At 36.6% G+C, this 21,303-nt stretch overlaps 1 protein-coding gene across 1 annotated transcript in view; it reads left to right on the forward strand.

Annotated features, from left to right (window-relative positions):
* Positions 1–21,303, forward strand: part of LOC138708672 (uncharacterized) — a 106,093-nt gene that overhangs the window by 59,310 nt on the left and 25,480 nt on the right. The window contains exons 4-7 of the mRNA XM_069838759.1: positions 7,753–7,906; positions 15,916–16,036; positions 17,668–17,878; positions 20,930–21,219. Of these exons, the coding sequence (XP_069694860.1) occupies positions 7,753–7,906; positions 15,916–16,036; positions 17,668–17,878; positions 20,930–21,219 (776 nt within the window). The remainder of the gene's footprint in view (positions 1–7,752; positions 7,907–15,915; positions 16,037–17,667; positions 17,879–20,929; positions 21,220–21,303) is intronic.

Genomic DNA, 21,303 nt, shown 5'->3' on the forward strand with positions numbered 1-21,303 from the left:
CATTTGCAACCCAGTACGCCTTTGCTGAATGAATAACAATAATAGTAATAGTAGAAATAATAATGACTACCGTACGTAATGTGTATCACACTGTGTGTTTTGTCCTGTTACCTTAAGTGATCAAGAATTTGAATGATAATGTTCAGCTGCACAAGTTCTCGTCGATTAATGGAAGTTCAATAACAAATAATTCTATTCATTTATTTCTTCCTAATATTAGTGTAGTGACCAATAGCATGTGGGCAAAAAATTACTTGAGAATACAAAATATCATTGATAATAATAATAATAATAATAATATAATAATAATAATAATAATAATAATAATAATAATAATAATAATAATAATAATAATAATAGTAATAATAATAATAATAATAATAACAATAGGTTCTGCCTGATAAGTAGGCTACATCTGTTACCAGGTAGTACATCTCACTTGACGATATGTATCAGAGAAAGAAAAATAATTATGATTTATTTAACGACGCTCGCAACTGTCGAGGTTATAAAGGGTGCGTCAGAAAGAACGGATGGATTTCAAACTATCGATACGCAACGAGGAGAGAGATATAGTGAGGGGGACCACGACTGTTGGGTCAGCCATAGAATGCAGTTTCAGTTGAGAATATGGTGTTGGTCTGGTGTACAACGTGCTTTCATCGTAGAGACATTTTTGAAAAATGAGGAGTCTGTGATCGCCACTCAGGACTCATTTCGACATCGGATGTCACGCTAGGATTCCAACTCGGAATACAATTTTGCGGTAGGTGGCTTCATTTCGTATCACAGGTTCAACATTGAAGAAGAAATCACCTGGACGAAATTCTATTGCACTGAGATTGTCCGAGGCTACGGTAAGATCTCGCGCCCTGCGACTTCTTTTTTGGGACCATTTGAAGGCGTAAGTTTGTAAACATCGATCACATACACTGGACGAACTGAAGACAGCGATTCGCGAAGAAATCGTGGCAATTGCACCAGCTATGACTGTGAAAGTGATGGCGAACATCAGAAAACGCCTCGATGCCTGTATTGAAAGCCAAGGACATCATATGGATAATGTTGTTTTCCATAAATAAACTGCATGTATTGGTGAATATGTTGATAACAATAAATTTTTGATTTGATGAATCTTTACAATTTTCTTGCCATGTGAAATCCATCCGTTCTTTCTGACGCACCCTGTATCAGCGTCGCCTCAGAAGAAGAAAAAAAATTGTTTGTATACAGTACATCTGAAGTCTGATTAGTGTAGTAAGTCAGTGATGTAGGCTATGCAAAGAAGGGGTAAAGGAACTGGCAACCCTAACACATTATCTCCTGCCTTAGTTTCTTCATGAGTGATGCCTTATTGGTGTTGACTAAATAACAACAACAATAAAAACAAAATAATAATTTATTACTCGTATTAATATTATTATTATTATTATTACTATTATTATACGATATGATATGATATGATATGATATGATATGATATGATATGATATGATATGATATGATATGATAGGATATGATATAGCCTATGATATGATACAATTACTCGTAAGCTAAATATTTATCATTATGCAAATTCTGAACTTATAACGTAAATAGATCATATTTACTGCTATACAAGTTGTTAGTTTTAGTGCACCTGGAAACCTGGGAAAGATTTAAAATATCAGTTGTAGAAAAAATATCATTTCTCGTGCCTTTCGCAGAAACACGAATTTTTACATTGTTTATGAAAGATTCATAGATTAACTTGAAGAATTCTGGATAAAGACAGGACATCTAAATCTTTCCTTCTGGAACATAAACTATGACGCAATGAGAATCACAATTTTTCTCTTAACTATTCTAGGAGTCACTGGACAGAAATATATCCTCCTGTGTCCTGAGAGTACAGTATACTATACTTCATACATGATTATGATATACAGACGTGGACAAATTATTAGCAAAATTGAACATTTTTATTACATATTTTTACAAAATATAATTCTTCAATTTAGACTACAGTTGACATTTTTGTGTATTTCCAAATTATTAGCAAAATTGAAGATTAGTGTTGCATATTTTTTCAAAATTTAACTCCTCAATTTGGACTACATTTGATATTTTTGCATTTTTAGAAATTATTAGCAAAACTGAAGATTTTTATTGTATATTTTTACAAAATTCGATTCTTCAATTTGGACTACAGCTGACATTTTGGATATTTCCAAATTATTAGCAAAACTGAAGATTTTTGTTTTATATTTTTACAAAATTAGACTCTTCAATGCAGTTGACATTTTTGCTAACTTACAAATTATTAGCAAAATTGAAGATTTTTATTATATATTTTTACAAAACTTGACTCCTCAATTTAAACTACAGTTGACATTTTTGCATATTTCTGTCTACTGTAATGATGGAAATATCCAAAATTGTCAACTGTAGTCTAAATTGAAAAGTCAAATTTTGAAAACAAAATATCATAAAAATCGTTAATTTTGTTAATAATTTGTCCACGTCTGTAAGATGTATGTGCAGACATACGAAGTATAATATAATATACCCTAACTATAACCTACAGAATTTTTTCAGCATTTTTCCTCATTTCAGTGTTTTTTTGAAGTGTTGAAATTATATTGAACTTTAAAAATAAAACAACAAATATCTGGTGACTCGGGAAGCTATATGAATAAAAATATATTAATTTTCGTTGGATACTTCTTTATGTAGCCGAGTCAGTTGTAGGAGAATTTCAGACTACAGCTGCACATTCAAGTAATACGGGGTACTGAACGTGAGGGAAGGAATACTTACTGACATGACGCTTTACTGTAGCTTTTTGGTAACAGTTCGCCCACATTAACTCTATGGTGTTATAGTCGCTTGTATTTCATTCTGGAATATTCTACGAGTATTTTGGGTCTTGCGAAAGGAGGTTAAGCAAGAATAACACAGGAGAACGTAGGTGGGGCAATGTGACACATCCAGCTGAGCAACAATATATCAGCGGCTGGAAAAAACAGGAAGTAAGCTCTATAGGCATACAGTAGCCCTAACTTCCTAACCTTCAGCAGCATTTCTAGTGATGAGAGGTAAAGGTAGGGTTCTCTAAATATCAGCAGGGTGAGCGATATGTACACGGCGCCTGTAGCCTTCAACCTCGTCTGTAGACAAAGTTATGACTTGCCGCACAAGTGTTTGATCAGAGATTTAGATGGGCGGAGGGAGCTGATCAGAGACTTCCGCTATTTATGGACATACTTCCTACACCTGCCTTTATTTCAGAACATGGCATCTACGTGCAAAGTGAACTGTGGAACATAAAACATAATTAATAAATAAATAGTACATTATGGAACGAGCCTATAATAGTAGTAATTAAGATGCGAGTATGTTTGTTTATGAAACGAGCGCAAGCGAGTTTCATAATTTTCATACGAGCGTCTTAATTACAATTATAGGCAAGTTTCACACGACTTTTTATGCTCGATCATATTTCTAACTTGAAATTATTCATAAGTTTTCATGTTGTGGTTATGTAAGTGACGAACGGAACTGACCTGAATTGTGAGATGTGCGCAGACGCGAAAGTATTGATTTTTTCCGAGGCACGAATATCATTGACCTTGATATAACCCTAGATCATATATGTAACAGATAACTCCTCGCTACATTAAAATCGGCAGCACTTTGAAGAGAACAACCGCCAGGATCGCCACCCGTCCGCCTTAAACGAACACGAGATGGCAGCACAGTCGCTAATGCAATTCAAATGGGAATTATGACGTGACTCCTTATGTAACAACTAGATGGCAGCGTAGTAAACCTGACAAAAGTTGTTAACCTCAAAGCCTATAAGCCCGACATATCTGTTACATATATGATCTAGGATATAATCTAGAGAACATTGGTCTTGATATAACCTGGAAATTGATTTAGAATTGAAAAACGAGATGACAAATTGAATTTATTTGAATATTATTTACAATTAACGCTAATTATTATAGTAACAGAACATAACCTTCTGCGACAGTATTGGATTTCCAGCCTCCGTGACGTTTCGCTAATTGTCTTTCTATTGCATATCCGAGAATATAATCGATACTGGCGGGTTTATAACGGTAAAAAGGTGATCTGTCATTGGCTGAACAACTGAATCATAATGAATAGGTGTACTTTAATGAGGTGCATTAATGGGCTACTACCAGGTGTATAATTACTACATTTCGGCATGGTCGAGCATAAACATTTTTATGTATCAGTAGTAGCATATTTACCAACTTCAGCGCACGAAAGCTAAAATTCGTAACATTCACATGACGGTCAACGGACGTTATACACATCCCTGATTCCGCCTGCGAAACCTTTAAATACCTCCCACATGTCTGGATTGATATTTGGGCTGCCTAAACAAAAATTCACGGGTTAAATCAGAGATCATGTACACAACGGGATATGAAACTGTAGTCCTATACTACGCAAAAGTGTGCATACTGTAAAGTATAATATGATAATTATATGCGTACTATGACGTATATGATACATGATACGCAATTTTAAATCCAATAGTGCTCAGTGTTGCCAACTAACACAGCCATGCAGCCTGTCTTCAAAAACAGGCACTGAGTATAGTGTTCTACAGATTAGTCAAGATAGAAGCAGATAAAAATATATACTACGGGGACCCAGGAAATAACGACCGTTTTGTTGTAATAATTAAAAAAAATATATATATTTATTTGAAAAAACAAAGTCTGTTACATAACTGAAGCTTCCTTTACTTCTCTACATAATCACCACCTACATTTAAACATTTGTCGTATCTGTTCACTAGCTTTAGAATTCCCGTGTTATACTCCTCTGCCGCCAGTTCATTAAGCCAGGTGTTCACTGTCTTCTTCAACTCTTCATCACTTCCAAAACGCGTACCACCCAGAAAGTCTTTCAGCTTAGTGAAAAGGTGAAAATCGCTAGGAACAAGGTCTGGACTATAGGGCGGATGATCAAAGATTTCCCAACCGAATTGATCCAGCAATTCTCGAGTTGAAGCAGCAGTGTGCGGGCGGGCGTTGTCGTGAAGAAGCACAACTCCTCTCGAAAGCATTCCTCGCCTCTTGTTTTGGGTGGCTCGCCGTAGTTTTCGTAAAGTCTCACAATAACGATTTGCATTGATCGTAGTGCTTTTTGGCATGAAATCCAGCAAAAGAACACCTTTGCGATCCCAAAAGACAGTAGCCATGACTTTCTGTGTTGAGAAAGTCTGTTTGAATTTTCTCGGTTTCTTGGGTGATGAGGAATGATGCCACTGACGTGATTGGCGCTTGGTCTCTGGGTTGTTGTGAGACACCCAGGTCTCATCACCAGTCACAATTTGATCAAGAAAGGCGTCTCCATCTGTGTGATATCGCATCAAGAATGTGAATCCTGAGGCCATTCTCTGAGTTTTGTGTTGGTCACTCAGTTGCCGTGGAACCCATCGTGCACAGATTTTGTGGTAGCCAAGATGTTGCGACACAATTTCACCAAGCAAAGAACGAGAAATGTCAGGAAAGGCAATATGCAATTCGTCGAGTGATGTGCGCCTGTCTTGCAAGATTCTGTCGTTCACTTTAGACTTCAGGTCTTCTGTGATGAGTGATGGGCGTCCGGGTCGAGTTTCATCGTGGATATTTGTTCGCCCATTGTTGAATATTTCGCACCATTTTCTCACATTTCTTTCATTCATTACAGTATCACCATACACTTCTTTCAATTGCCGGTAAATTTCTGCAGGTTTCAAATGTCGGGCATTCAAAAATCGAATCACACTCCTCACCTCACAGTCGGCGGGATTATCAATCACGTCGTTCATTTTGAAGTAACACAAAATGCACAATGGCGACTTGTTGCAACCAGTACTCACAACATTATGAGAACACATGTTAAGGAAGCCAGTTGACCTTCAAACATGGAAGGGGAGTCAGCTGCGCGGCGGGTATGCGCGAACGGTCGTTATTTCCTGGATCCCCCTCGTATTTATTCATAAAAATATGTTGAAAACAAAATATTTTTATTTGTCTATAGCTTCACAAGGAAAATTGTCACACGAATTTACTTCTGAGTTGTATCTGCGATGGTATCTACCCTAGCCGTCGCCGTGAACTGCATTTTCCTCAGCGTTACACTCTACAAGTGCTCTGCATATATTTCAGGTAATATTCGTAGGTTTTCACCTTTATAGTTATGCCCAAATGGAGTTAACTATCTTGATATCCTGAATTTTTTTCCACTACAGTTTCAGTGTGTACGTCAGTTTGTCACCTATGGAACTGCTTACCTCGTCATGTCAGGGATTGCCGAACGGTTAATCAACTTAAATTGAGAATTAAGAATTACGTACTTTTCCATGAAATTGATTTGTGTTAGCCGATTTTTATAGGTTATTCTGTGTGTTTGTATAAATTGTCATTTAGGCCTATCATAAAGTAGAATTAGGATATGAATTGTAAATAACTTAATTATGTATCATGTTCAGTTAATATCTCATTATGTGTAAGCTTGTTAATGTGGATGAAAATGATTTTTATATTTAAGTATGACTATTAATATTAGGTACTATTTTTGTCATTGTTTCATTGTGTATTTCACTTCTGGTAGTGTGGAAGAGAAGGCCTCATGGCCTTAATTCTACCAGAATGAATGAATAAATAAATAAATAAGTAAGTAAATAAGTGAGTAAGTAAGTAAATAAATAAATAAATAAGTAAAGTAAGTAAGTAAATAAATAAGTAAGTAAGTAAGTGAGTAAGTAAGTAAATAAATAAATAAATTACTAAGTAAGTAAAATAAATAAGTAAATAAATAAATAAGTAACTAAATAAATAAATAAGTATGTAAGTAAATAAGTGCGTAAATAAATAAATAAATAAATAAATAAATAAATAAATAAATAAATAAATAAGTAAATAAGTGAGTAAGTAAGTAAATAAATAAGTAAGTAAAGTAAGTAAATAAATAAATAAGTAAGTAAGTAAATAAGTGAGTAAGTAAGTAAATAAATAAATAAATTACTAAGTAAGTAAAATAAGTAAGTAAATAAATAAATATGTAACTAAATAAATAAATAAGTCTGTAAGTAAATAAGCGAGTAAATAAATAAATAAATAAGTAAATAAATAAGTAAGGAAGTAAATAAGTAAGTAAATAAATAAATAAGTAAGTTAGTAAATAAATAAATAAATAAATAAGTAAGTAAGTAGGTAAAGTAAGTAAGTAAATCAATAAATAGGTATGTAAGTAAATAAGTAAGTAAATAAATAAATAAGTAAATAAATAGGTAAGTAAATAAGTGAGTAAGTAAGTAAGTAAATAAATAAGTAAATAAATAAGTAAGTAAATAAGTGAGTAAGTAAGTAAATAAATAAATAAATAAATAAATATGTATGTAAGTAAATAAGTAAGTAAATAATTAAGTAAATAAATAAGTAAATAAATAAATAAGTAAATAAGTATGTAAGTAAATAAATAAGTAAGTAAATAAGTAAGTAAGTAAATAAATAAATGAGTAAATAAATAAATAAGTAAGTAAGTAAATAAACAAATAAATAAATAAATAAAAATAAATAAAAGGGACTACAAGTTATATGTTTATTGTCACTGTAACTCGGGCGTAAATATCAGAATTTCTGCCAGTACCGAACTGTCTGAATTTGCTCAGTTGGCAAATTACTCCGGAGGCGTTTATAACAATATCGTGGTAATTATTTCCAGCGTGTTAAATTTGTTTCAGAGGCTGTCAATTTAGAGCAGTACCTGCAGCCTGACGTCATCAAGGACAGGCACTACTTCAGCAACACGTCCTGCTACAGGCCCTGTGACGAGAGCGCGGCCCCCAAGATATGTTACTACAAGTGGGTGCTGAAGGACTTCAAGACGATGGGCCCGTGAGTGCGAGAGTTTGAGCAAATATTAAGTCAATGAACATGTTAAGTAGAAAAGATTTAAACTTTCTTCATTGCCCCCATGTAGAAAACAGTCTGTAAGAGAGAAATACAAAATCTAAGATTCCTACTAATCTCGAAATGATGCTTGTTTACCGACCACAGTTTTAATATTAAGTGGAAACTACCGTATGTGGGTTCGAATCCCGTTCTCTTGTGTGGAAGTCCGGCGTCATGCTAATACCGCGTCGTGGGAGTCCCGCCGTCTAATATATGAGTCGTTGAGAACAGAAGTGGTGTAAGTCAAAAATGGGTAATGAGGTTTAAAGTAAACATTCTGTAAAATACAGCGCAAAGTAGCAATTAATATTCAGTTTATTTAAACTATTAGTAATCATAGGATATATTAATTGCTACTTTACTCTGTATTTTACAGAATTTTTACTTTAAACCTCATTACCCAATTTTAACTTACAACACTTTTGCTCTGAACGGCTCATATGTTTGAAAGACCTCTGGGAATGGCTTAGACTGAAAATTGTGAAGAGGTATGAAAACTTTATACAGTATGTATGCATAATGCTGACGTCACACAGAGCGCTACGCTATGCACGCGATGTTTGCTATGTTCACCATGTTCGCCATATCCAGTGGCTACACTGAAACTTATGTTTTTACGGAACAGTTCTGTCTACTGATTGCAGCTAAGAGACAAGAAAGAATATTTACGGCTCCATTAAAACATTTCGTGTCATAGCTCCTATGACAGTCAGTCAAACGCGCTGTGAGTTTTATGATTGACACGTTAGTGTCTAAGGAAAGCAGCTAAAAAGAGAAAATAATTCAAAATAAAAACATTATTTTTTAAGTCAGGAAAAAAATACTAACTTCGAAGTGATCTGTTCAAAATAGACATTTACACCTTCAAAAGTTGGTCACCGGCAAATTTTTCTCTAACTTTAGATGGGGGTCAAAACGAGAGAAATGTTGAGAGTAAATGGAAATTACTTTTAAAGTTGTAGCAACTCAAAATTTTTACCGGTTTCCGATTTACAGTGAGTTAAACTCACAAGTCTTTTTGCTTGAAGGACAATATTCTGCATACAGAGTGACAAACTTTCCTTTGTAAACGGCGGATTTTCATGTAAAATTGGAGCTAATTTCGAATTGTTTAAAAAATATTTTCATCGCTTAAGGCTTTTGAGTTAATCGTGAGTTCTGAAATTTGATTAAAATATTTACTTACTTACTGGCTTTTAAGGAACCCGGAGGTTCATTGCCGCCCTCACATAAGCCCGCCATTGGCCCCTATCCTGAGCAAGATTAATCCATTCCCTATCATCATATCCCACCTCCCTCAAATCCATTTTAATATTATCCTCCCATCTACGTCTTGGCCTCCCTAAAGGTCTTTTTCCCTCCGGCCTCCCAACTAACACTCTATATGCATTTCTGGATTCGCCCATACGTGCTACATCCCCTGCCCATCTCAAACGTCTGGATTTAATGTTCCTAATTATGTCAGGTGAAGAACACCTTATTTTCAAACACCCTTAATCTCTGTTCCTCTATCAAAGTGAGAGTCCAAGTTTCACAACCATACAGAACAACCGGTAATATAACTGTTTTATAAATTCTAACTTTCAGATTTTTCGACAGCAGACTGGATGACAAAAGCTTCTCAACCGAATAATAACAGGCATTTCCCATATTACTTCTGCGTTTAATTTCCTCCCGAGTATCATTTATATTCGTTATTGTTGCTCCAAGATATTTGAACTTCTCCACCTCTTCAAAACATAAATTTCCAATTGATTAAAATATTTATATTAGATAATTAACATCCTTGCTGACTGAACTCTGCTATGACTTACTTCGAAATTCAGATGAATGAAGAATATCATAGTGGTGTTTAAATTAATTTATTATTATTACTATTATTATTATGTTATTTTATGAACTGAATCTGTCTAGTTTCATTTCCTTATTTTAGTATGAGAGCCATTCCACTCCAAAGATCAAGATTTGACATTCTTTTTAAACATTTTCAATTTTTGCTGCTAGTTATAATGAGTGTCTTCGATTTACGAATCTGTACAGCTTACGATTCCGTCACAAATGTAACCGCTGGTCTGCAACGTGTACCCAAATAATGATGGACTTAACCTGCTAATCCTTTATTATTCGTACTCTAGGCGTAAATACATCGCTAGCGCTGCTGTGATTATGACAATCTAATGCTGACAGCTTATATTTAGAATATAAGACAAGCGCACAATTCTTGTTGTACATACGTAAGCATAGTACACCCTCTTGTCTGTAGAAGATTGATTCAGATACCGTGTAAACCTTCTTATGATAGGATTTCTTACGTCTCATCCATTTAAGTTCAGATCTGAATACTCAAGAAAATATTTTATCCTATATCTTGCTACATACGTAAATATCCAAGAATAGCATCGCGCACAAGAACTGCGTCAATAGCCGCTATTTTTTTGCCATATATGCATTATGTTGCACTCATAATGCATTATTAGATGCAGGAGTCCATGCTATGAAAGCACAGGCGAGCTGCAAACGAGAGCTCTCTCCTCGAGCACACCTGTCTAGCCCCGCCTCTTCAATTTTATGACAGCACAAAGGAAACCTAAACAAATGCCATCGATTTTCAATACATGTATATCTACAGATGAATTTAATTCAGATTCAGCATTCTTCCCAATCCGATTAAAAAGATACAATTTATATAGCGCACAGATCGAAGACGTTAAAAATAAACACCATTCCTGTACGCCTCAGTTTGCTTCCTCAGAACCGATGCTTCTCTGTGCTGAAGGCTCACTCCCATAATGCACTCTGAGGCAGAGCGCCCACTGGAACGACAAGCGACAGCAACACGACACGGATTTGATGCTTTGCTTGTTGCTAACGTGTATGTTCTTGTACAGGGACATCATTTTATTTTTACTAACATTTTTAATATTAACCTGGTTCTACCTTTAGAGAACCGGAAAGACAGATTGCTCCCCCTTCCACGACTGCAGTTCGATGATACTGGCGTAACACACAAACAAATCACTTTACTAGGTATAGGAGGGAAGAAAAGTAGTTCATCCATTTACGTAAACTAGGAAATATCGCGATTTTGAGTTCGATAATTTTCATTAGGTTTTTGTTTAATCTTAATACAGTACTGTATTAGGAATAGGTGTTTTTACTCACGAACTGAGTTAGCAATTCGAACGTATTCATTATGCAGTGTATATTATACTGTCTACAGCACATTAGCGTACAATATAGAGAATGAAGTTAAATTGAAAAATAATCATAATATGGATATTTAAAAACATTTTTGAAAATGGTGGCCGTACATTTCGACACAGGCTTTAGTTCTTTTGTGCATATTATCGCACTATAGACTATTGCATCTAATTCCAATTGCCAGTTTCGTCCTTCGTACTAGTAACTCATGTTCAAATAATTCTGTACCTACTCTATAAAAGAGTACCTTACGTACTGTAAATTCAATCTTCACTTCTGCCCGACTGCACAGATAAAATTACTCAGACATGCTATCTACTGTCCGTCCAAGTGGTTATGTCGCAGGATCGTAGAAAGGGGGAAAATCACGTGACAGTTAATTACTTAACGAGGCCCTTTTATTTAAGTTATTTTAAACAGTTGTATAATATTACGTAAACGTCCAATTCCTAACAGAAATTAATGTTTTCAGAAAAGAGCTAAGACAGCCCAGCTTTTACAGAGGGGCGAGCAGAAGCAGGTGGGGGAAATAGGGATGCGACGTAGGCAAACGGACAGCACCTGTGCGAAAATATGATTCAATACTGAAAGCTCTTTCGTCACTGGAAAACGCGAACATATTTCTGGAACGTACTATACTGACTAACTCAGTGCTGTTTACTATATGCGGTCTTGGATCTGTGTGTAGAGCACAGTTGGAACTTCATTACTAGAAGGGGTGGGAGTGAAGTACATTCAAAAACTCAGGTACAATAAAAATTTAAGTAAAAACAAAATACGATGAAAGAGTAATGGAACAGAGAAAAATTCTCTCCGGCGCCGGGATTTGAACCCGGGTTTTCAGCTCTGCGTGCTGATGCTTTATCCACTAAGCCACACCGTTCCATTACTCTTTCATCGCATGATGACGCAGAATATCTGCATGGAAATATCATATGTACTTCGGTACATTAAAATAATATATATGATATGCGTAAATCACTTCGTGATTTAAGACGGCGCTTATTCCGTCGGATCCCGGCCAACTAGTCACTCATAACGAGTGCACCTCAGCACATGTGTGGACTTCGGTCCTACGTTCATAGACATCTATGACGTAGTGCAGAGGGCGGCCACTAGAGAGAACCCAAGATTTGGAGCTTAATCTGAGACGATTCTGTCTGGCGCCGGGGTGGTATCCGGTGTGGCTTAGTGGATAAATCATCAGCACGTAGAGCTGAAACCCGGGTTCAAATCCCGGAGAGAATTTTTCTCCGTTCCATTACTCTTTCATCGTATGATGACGCAGAATATCTGTATGGAAATATCATATGTACTTCGGTACATTAAAATAATATATATGATATGCGTAAATCACTTCGTGAATTAAGACGGCGCTTATTCCGTCGGATCCCGGCCAACTAGTCACTCATAACGAGTGCACCTCAGCACATGTGTGGACTTCGGTCCTACGTTCATAGACATCTATGACGTAGTGCAGAGGGCGGCCACTAGAGGGAACCCAAGAGTTGGAGCTTAATCTGAGACAATTCTATTCGACGCCGGGGTTGTATCCGGTGTGGCTTAGTGAATAAAGCATCAGCACGTAGAGCTGAAAACCCGGGTTCAAATCCCGGCGCCGGAGAGAATTTTTCTCCGTTCCATTACTCTTTCATAGTATGATGACGCAGAATATCTGCATGGAAATATCATATGTACTTCGGTACATTAAAATAATATATAAAAATAAAATGATATCCCTGTATAACCCATAATATGAAATTGACGGAAGCCCACTCATCTGATCAGACAACAACTGACACTATCTGAGTTGTTCGCAGTGCTGCATGCTCCAGTTTTTGTTGTATCAGTTGTGAGTTAGTTATACAAGGGTTAAGATGAGAGAGGATCCTAATTTCAATATAGCCTTTATTGAACTTATTAAAGATTTGCCATGTCTTTTGATACTACATCTATTTTTCGGATTAAAAACATAATAAACCCATTGCAAAATCATTTTATCTTATTTACACAGAATATTTTACCGGTCAATATTATAACAGGGCGAAATATCCTAATAACCCTTGTGCGAGATCGTGCGTATTTGCTTGGTTTCCGCACAAAACCAATCCGCGGAAAGTCTAAAATTCCACATTCAGTATTCCCAACCTAACACACATAACAATTTCCCTCTTCTTACCGCTTAAGCGCGACATTCATTTTACTGCTTTAGGCTTTTAACATATTATTTTTAGAGACGTTTAACATAGTAATAATTATAAATTGGAAACTTACCACTGCAATTTCACCTAAATTGGACTGTTAATTATTGTTTTTAAATATTTGCAAAAATTAAGTAAACTCTACAACTCCACTAAAGTTACTGCATTCGTGATGCAAGTAACATTAAGAAAGCCGTGAAAAAATCAACAAGATTCCAGACTCATCATAGACTGGGGGAAAAAAACAGACATATCACGGCCTGCTGGAGTATAGTAAACACAGAAAACATTTTAAAGCAACAATGTTGAAGATAGATATTTTTGTTTTGCAAATTTGCCGTCATTGAACAGAAACCAAGATGGAGATTTCATTGCAACTAATTAGAAATTCCTCTTTCAGGTATGTAATAAACGATCTTCGCACAAAATAAGTATATTTTCTTTCAATTCTCGGAAATTAAAAAAGCTCAAGTACGTTTCGCTTTTCAAACTTTTCCTCGAACATGAAAACTTCAACATACCGTTCTTGTATAGCATATTACTATTGCTCACTTTCTGCTATCTGGAGCTCGGGTTTCACACACTATCTCATTCCCATGTGTCGCAATCAGCTCTAGAATATTACTGCTTTCCATTGACTAGCTAAAGGAATGTATAAAGGATTCTGTATAGGCACAAAATGACAAAATGTTAGGAGTGTCCGTAAATAGGAACTGTCCGGTAATTGGCCCCTCTACCCTAAAAACATATTGTAAACAATGTTTACTTTGATGTGGACGAGAAACGAACAATTATTATTTATCTGCTGTATAAACATATAGGCCTATTTACTTGATAGTTATCAGAAGGCGTTCTTCAACATTGACTGAAATCCTGAAGTTAGTGTTCTTTTTATAAATTGCAGATCCAACGTTCTGTACCAACAGATTAAATGTTTCTCTACTCATTCTGTAGAATATTTTAAATCTTTCTGGGTATATATTTAATTCTTTGAACAGATTAAAAGCACCGCGTTGTTCTAAATTAGCATGCCAAAAAGGATGCACCCAGAATCGTCTCCTATGTTTTCTGTCACTGTAATTTGATATTAGCTAAGTTAACTAGATTGAGAACGTCCTCATCCTCCGACGACATGCTGTATGAATGGATCTGTCCAGTGAGTACCAGGTCACTTTGCTGTCATGTTGCTATCATAGTTCGTGTTGGATCAGTGTTTTTGTCGTATCACTATCATATTAGTGGGCTCTCTGCCTAAGGTACGCTGATCAGCCGTACAAATGTAACACACAACATAATCCTTTTGTGATGTCGACAGTGTCTACAGAGCTCGGCGAACGTCACTAACAAAGTCTGGATAAAACTTTGAGACACTCCCTTTGCGATGGCGCAAACACCGAAAGTGTGTATAATAAATACATTATGACATACATATACAATGCTGGATAACGGTACCTTTCATACTGACACGAAAACACTACCACTAAAATGTTATAGAAACACAATAAATAAAACATTTCAGTAGCACGCAAATTAGCAAATTTACCAACTTCAGCGCTGATTTTTCTCACCGGGCAACTTTCCTTTTAAATCGTAAATGGTATCATTGGCTGATGACGTGAATATGTTAGGAGAAAATCTACAAACTATTAGGAAAAACACGGGAATTTTACTAGAAGCAAGTAAAGAGATAGGTTTTGAAGCAAATCCCGAAAAGACAAAGTATATGATTATGTCTCGTGACCAGAACGTAGTACGAAATGGAAATATAAAAAATTGGAACATTTTTCCTTTCAAGAGGTGGAAAAATTCAAATATCTTGGAGCAAGAGTAACAAATATAAATGACACTCGGAAGGGAATTAAACGCAGAATAAATATGGGAAATGCCTGTTATTATTCGGTTGAGAAGCTTTTGTCACCCAATCCGCTCTCAAAAAAATCTGAAAGTTAGAATTTATAAAACAGTTATATTACCGGTTGTTCTGTATGGTTGTGAAACTTGGACTCTCACTCTGAGAGAGGAACATAGGTTAAGGGTGTTTGAGAATAAGGCGCTTAGGAAAATATTTGGGGCTAAGAGGGATGAAGTTATAGGAGAATGGAGAAAGTTACACAACACAGAACTGCACGCATTGTATTCTTCACCTGACATAATTAGGAACATTAAATCCAGACGTTTGAGATGGGCAGGGCATGTAGCACGTATGGGCGAATCCAGAAATACATATAGAGTGTTAGTTGGAAGATAGGAGGGAAAAATAAGTTTGGGGAGGCCGAGACGTAGATGGGAGGGTAATATAAAATGGATTTGAGGAAGGTGGGATATGATGGTAGAGACTGGATTAATCTTGCTCAGGATAGGGACTGATGTCAGCCTTATGTGAGTGCGGCAATGAACCTCCGGGTTCCTTAAAAGCCAGTAAGTAATGGTATCATTATGATTCATCACCTGCTATTACCACGCCATTTGTTGTTTGACAATAATAACAGAAGTGCACAAACACTGTAACATATCGATAAGTAATTTCTCGTACAATGTGGTTATTTCTAGAGCATGTCGGAACTGCCCGACTAACGCAACGGATTGTTTCCGATATCACTGCATCACAGCCGACGGCTACGAGCGGGGATTGATCACAGTAAACCAGCAGTTACCTGGGCCTTCCGTACAGGTAAGACAATGCAGGGACTTACTTCATGTTTTTTTAGTTATTCCTTCACTTCTCTCTCTTCCTACTCCTCCACCCCTCATCATCATCATCATCATCATCATCATCATCATCATCATCATCATCATTTACAATCTACTTCAAATTCAGGACTTCTCACTGCACCAAGAGCTAAATGTGTATCTTTGCACTTCACATTTATTTTCTTCTTCCATTCAGTATTTAGCTTCATACACGTAGTCGAACTACGTACATCTTACCGCATGATAATGATGATGATGATGATGATGATGATAATGATGAATGTAGCAATAGAGTTCCCAAAAGGAATGGTATAATAATAATAATAATAATAATAATAATAATAATAATAATAATAATAATAATAATAATAATAATACTTACTGGCTTATAAGGAACCCAGAGGTTCATTGCCGCCCTCACATAAACCCGCCATTGGTCCCTATCCTGAGCAAGATTAACCCATGAATAATTTTGAGGGAAAAATTGTTCCGGAGCCGTGTATCGAACCCGGGACCTTTGGTTAACTTTACAGGGATTTATACCTGAAATCTTGATTTGCAAGATTAACCCAGTCACTATCATCATATCCCACCTCCCTCAAATCCATTTTAATATTATCTTCCCACCTACGTCTCGGCTTCCCCAAAGGTCTTTTTCCCTCTGGCCTCCAAACTAACATTCTATATGCATCTGGATTCGCCCATACGTGCTACATGCCCTGCCCATCTCAAACGTCTGGATTTACTGTTCCTAATTATGTCAGGTGAAGAATACAATGCGTGCAGCTCTGTGTTGTGTAACTTTCTCCATTCTCCTGTAACTTCATCCCTCTTAGCCCCAAATATTTTCCTAAGCACATTATTCTCAAACACCCTTAACCTATGTTCCTCTCTCAAAGTGAGAGTCCAAGTTTCACAACCATAAAGAACAACCGGTAATATAACTGTTTCATAAATTCCAACTTTCAGATTTTTTGACAGCAGACTGGATGATAGGAGCTTCTCAACCGAATAATAACAGGCATTTCCCATATTTATTCTGTGTTTAATTTCCTCCCGAGTATCATGTATATTCGTTACTGTTGCTCCCAGGTATTTGAACTTTTCCACCTCATCAAAGGACAAATTTCCAATTTTTATATTTCCATTTCGTACAATATTGTCGTCACGAGACATAATCATATACTTTGTCTTTTCGGGATTTACTTCCAAACCTATCTCTTTACTTGCTTCAAGTAAAATTCTCGTGTTTTCCCTAATCGTTTGTGGATTTTCTCCTAACATATTCACGTCATCCGCATAGACAAGCAGCTGATGTAACCTGTTCAATTCCAAACCCTCTCTGTTATTCTGGACTTTCCTAATGGCATACTCTAGAGCAAAGTTAAAAAGTAAAGGTGATAGTGCATCTCCTTGCTTTAGCCCACAGTGAATTGGAAACGCATCTGACAGAAACTGACCTAAATAATAATAATAATAATAATAATAATAATAATAATAATAATAATAATAATAATAATCAAAGAAGTATGTAATTCATTGTCAGCTACCTGTAACTGTGTATGACTTTCCTGTTAGAGTCTGGGTAAATAATTTTGAAACTTTTTCCAGGTTTGCTATGGCGACAGGATCGTCATAGACGTATCCAACATGCTACAGGGCCAAACTTCTTCCCTGCATTGGCACGGGCTGTACCAGTACGGATCCCCGCATATGGACGGCGTTCCAATGATCACTCAGTGCCCGATACAGGGGATGACGGACTTCCGGTACGACTTCAAGGCCGGCAACTATGGCACTATGTACTGGCACTCACATGACGGTGAGCCTTAGCACGCTTTTCTTTAGTCCACGCTTACTACAGAAATTGTAATCATTTGTAATTTATAATATGTGTTCACTGACCGTCATTTACGAAGGCAGTTAGATTCAGAATGCCGGTGTGAAAAGGATCACATGAACTTGCATCAGTCGGTTCATAAGTACTGCAGAAAGTGTAGCCTATAGATTGTAATCTGCGTGTAAAATATTGTGTACCATTTCTTTGGCTCGTTTCTTATTTTAGTTTAATCTAAAATGATTTATTTTATTATACAGATCTTCTTCTTCTTCTTACTCTTCTTATCTTCAAATATTTAGGCTTATCGCCTGTTACGCCTCTATTTGCTGGTCTATCCAGCGTTTCCTTGGACGGCCTAAACTTCTTCTTCCCTTTGGTTGTATTCCATTATTTGTTTCGGAATACGGTCATTATCCAATTCCGTTTGTCCGTCCGATTAATATTATACTGGGGTGCCGGAGAAGCGGGTAATTTCTCTGCTAGGGTTTCTAGCCCGTATGCAGGTAAGACCAGTGGTAGGGCTGCTACCTTAAAGCTTCTGGTGTAGCTCCGCTGTGTACTAACCCCGCAGAGAGGGTTTGCTGCTTCCGCTCTCTGAGCCATTGTGATGTTCGCAAGGTCTCACGTTGCCGCTCAGATCGTTGCAGTCTTCGCACGTATCCCTGTGGGGTCTCATTATACCCTGAGACACTGGGTCCTTGACAGAACTTAGTCACTATGCTTATAGTGTCCACCCCCGCGACTAGGACGCGCCTGTCAAGAATTACCCAGTTATACACAGTTACAGCTCGTGCCCCCTGTGTACACTGGGCCGGGTTAATAGCCTTGTATGATACCAAGGCTAAAGGCTATTATACAGATCACAATTAAAATTAATTGAGAATAATATCAGGTGTCCGCAGGTTAAATTGACTGGAAATAGTGGAAACTTGTCCAACTGTGTCCTGGAGTAATCAAGATCGGCCTCCGTGAGCCATTCTAACTGATAACCGGTTTCGTACAAAGTTGAGTTAGCCTGAATGGTGATAGTTTGACATGTTTATTGCTCTGTGTGTGGTTTGTTGTATAATATGTAAATTCCGAAGATTTATCCCCTATTCCAATCGGGACAACTGAGCCTCAGTCATCCGAATTAGCCTGGTGTATCGAGTTCAACAGAGAAAGCGACCTCCCTGGTGATGGAACCTGTATGTAGTTCCAAAACATTGGATATGTCAAGTTCCAGGATACGGTGGATTACTCAGAGCCTAATTCTAATCATAGTAACTATGAAAGCCTAAAAACTCAGATATTATAAAGTAATTGCAAAACAAGTTCATCCTTAAAGTATCCATGGAATAATGGAAAACAAATCCTGATTGTCCTTCACTCTGACCTCATTAATGTCAGAAGACTTAAATTTTATGTAAGGATTAAACCTAGATCTTTAATAAAAAAGCAAAGGTGATATTTTCAGAATTCATAATGTATTGAAGAGTGATTGTGTAAATGTTCTATGAAAACTTATGAAACAATATTTTTAACATTAACTGGTAAATTAATTAGTAGTATATGATTGAATGTACCATGTGATCCAATTAAAATCATGCCATAGCCTATACATTATTATCTGCAATAAAGATAAGTAATTATATACCTTAACTGTTTTTCAATTCATTAAAACATTATATTCCATAGGCCTATATTCTAATTTTAGATTTCATGCTACTCTATTATTTCTAGTAGCAATAAAAGTTAGTAAACATAAAAAGTAAATAGCATCTGCGCAGTACAAAATAGAGAGTGTGTAAACTGATATGAGTGGCAACAGAGGTGTTTGAACCCTGCCCCTCCAAGTCTTTGGATCTAATCTGGCGGGTGCTCTTGTACAAAGAACACGAGTTGGTCATCACTGGTCTACACAACGCAGTCATTGCCATGACACGTCATATTAAGTCATTCTTCTTGAACATAATCATTTATATATACTTATTGCATACACGAGTGACGGTAGACAATGTAAATATTTATCGCTATAAAAATATACTAAGTCTAAATTTTCGTGTTTCTTAGATCGCAGTTATAACTTAAGCAGCAGACTAAACCAAGCTATCTTATAATGAATAGGCTAACCAATGATTTGTATGTAAATATGTTGTACGAAACAACATTATTATTATTATGATTATTATTATTATTATTATTATTATTATTATTATTATTATTATTATTAGGGTAGCTCAGTTGGTAGAGCAGCTGGCTACGGACTGGAAGGTCCGGGGTTCGATCCCAGGTGGTGACAGGATTTTTTCTCGTTGCCAAACTTTCAGAACGGCCCCGAGGTTCACTCAGCCTCCTATAAAATTGAGTACCGGGTCTTTCCCGGGGGTAAAAGGCGGTCAGAGCGTGGTGCCGACTACACCACCTCATTCTAGTGCCGAGGTCATGGAAAGCATGGGGCTCTACCTCCATGCTCCCCAAGTGCCTTCACGGCATGTTACGGGATACCTTTACCCTTTTATCATTATTATTATTATTATTATTATTATTATTATTATTATATTATTGTTATTAGGAACATTAAATCCGGACGTTTGAGATGGGCAGGGCATGTAGCACGTATGGGCGAATCCAGAAATGCTTATAGAGTGTCAGTTGGGAGGCCGGAGGGAAAAAGACCTTTAGAGAGGCCGAGACGTAGATGGGAAGATAATATTAAAATGGATTTGAGGAAGGTGGGATATGATGATGGATTAATCTTGCTCAGGATAAGGACCGATGGCGGGCTTATGTGAGGGCGGCAATGAACCTCCGGGTTCCTTAAAAGCCAGTAATTAAGTATTGTTATTATTATTATTATTATTATTATTATTATTATTATTATGTTTTTGACGTTAACCTTAATAGGAAGAGAAAGATTACATTAACTGCATTATTCTTACAAGGAAACATTACATGCAAATGATAAATATACTTTTTTCACCCAAACGCTTGAAAATTTACGCGCTAAAGTTTTATAATCAGCTGGCATGAATATACTATACATTCACACAGGTTTTCAGAAACAAGATGGCATACAAGGAGCCTTTGTAGTGCGCACCTCCAAGACTCTAGACCCCAACGGCCACCTGTATGACTACGATTTGGCTTCCCACGTGATTTTCATCAGCGACTGGATGCACTCCTCTGCTACTGAGCACTTCCCAGGGCTGAAGACGCACCAGATCTTCCAGCGGCCGCAGTCCATTCTGCTGAATGGCAGAGGACGATATGAAGTGAGTTGTGAGCTATCAGCTGAGTTCGGATTCTTAAGTCAGTATGTATCCCAGTGGCGTAGCGTCAATGTAAGCTAAAAAGCTTAGCTTCCCCAGTTAATAATAATTTCATAATAAACCTGCAGTTTATGGAGAAAATTATTTATTAATTTT

Source organism: Periplaneta americana, chromosome 11, assembly GCF_040183065.1.
Source record: "Periplaneta americana isolate PAMFEO1 chromosome 11, P.americana_PAMFEO1_priV1, whole genome shotgun sequence".
Classification (NCBI taxonomy): domain Eukaryota; kingdom Metazoa; phylum Arthropoda; class Insecta; order Blattodea; family Blattidae; genus Periplaneta; species Periplaneta americana.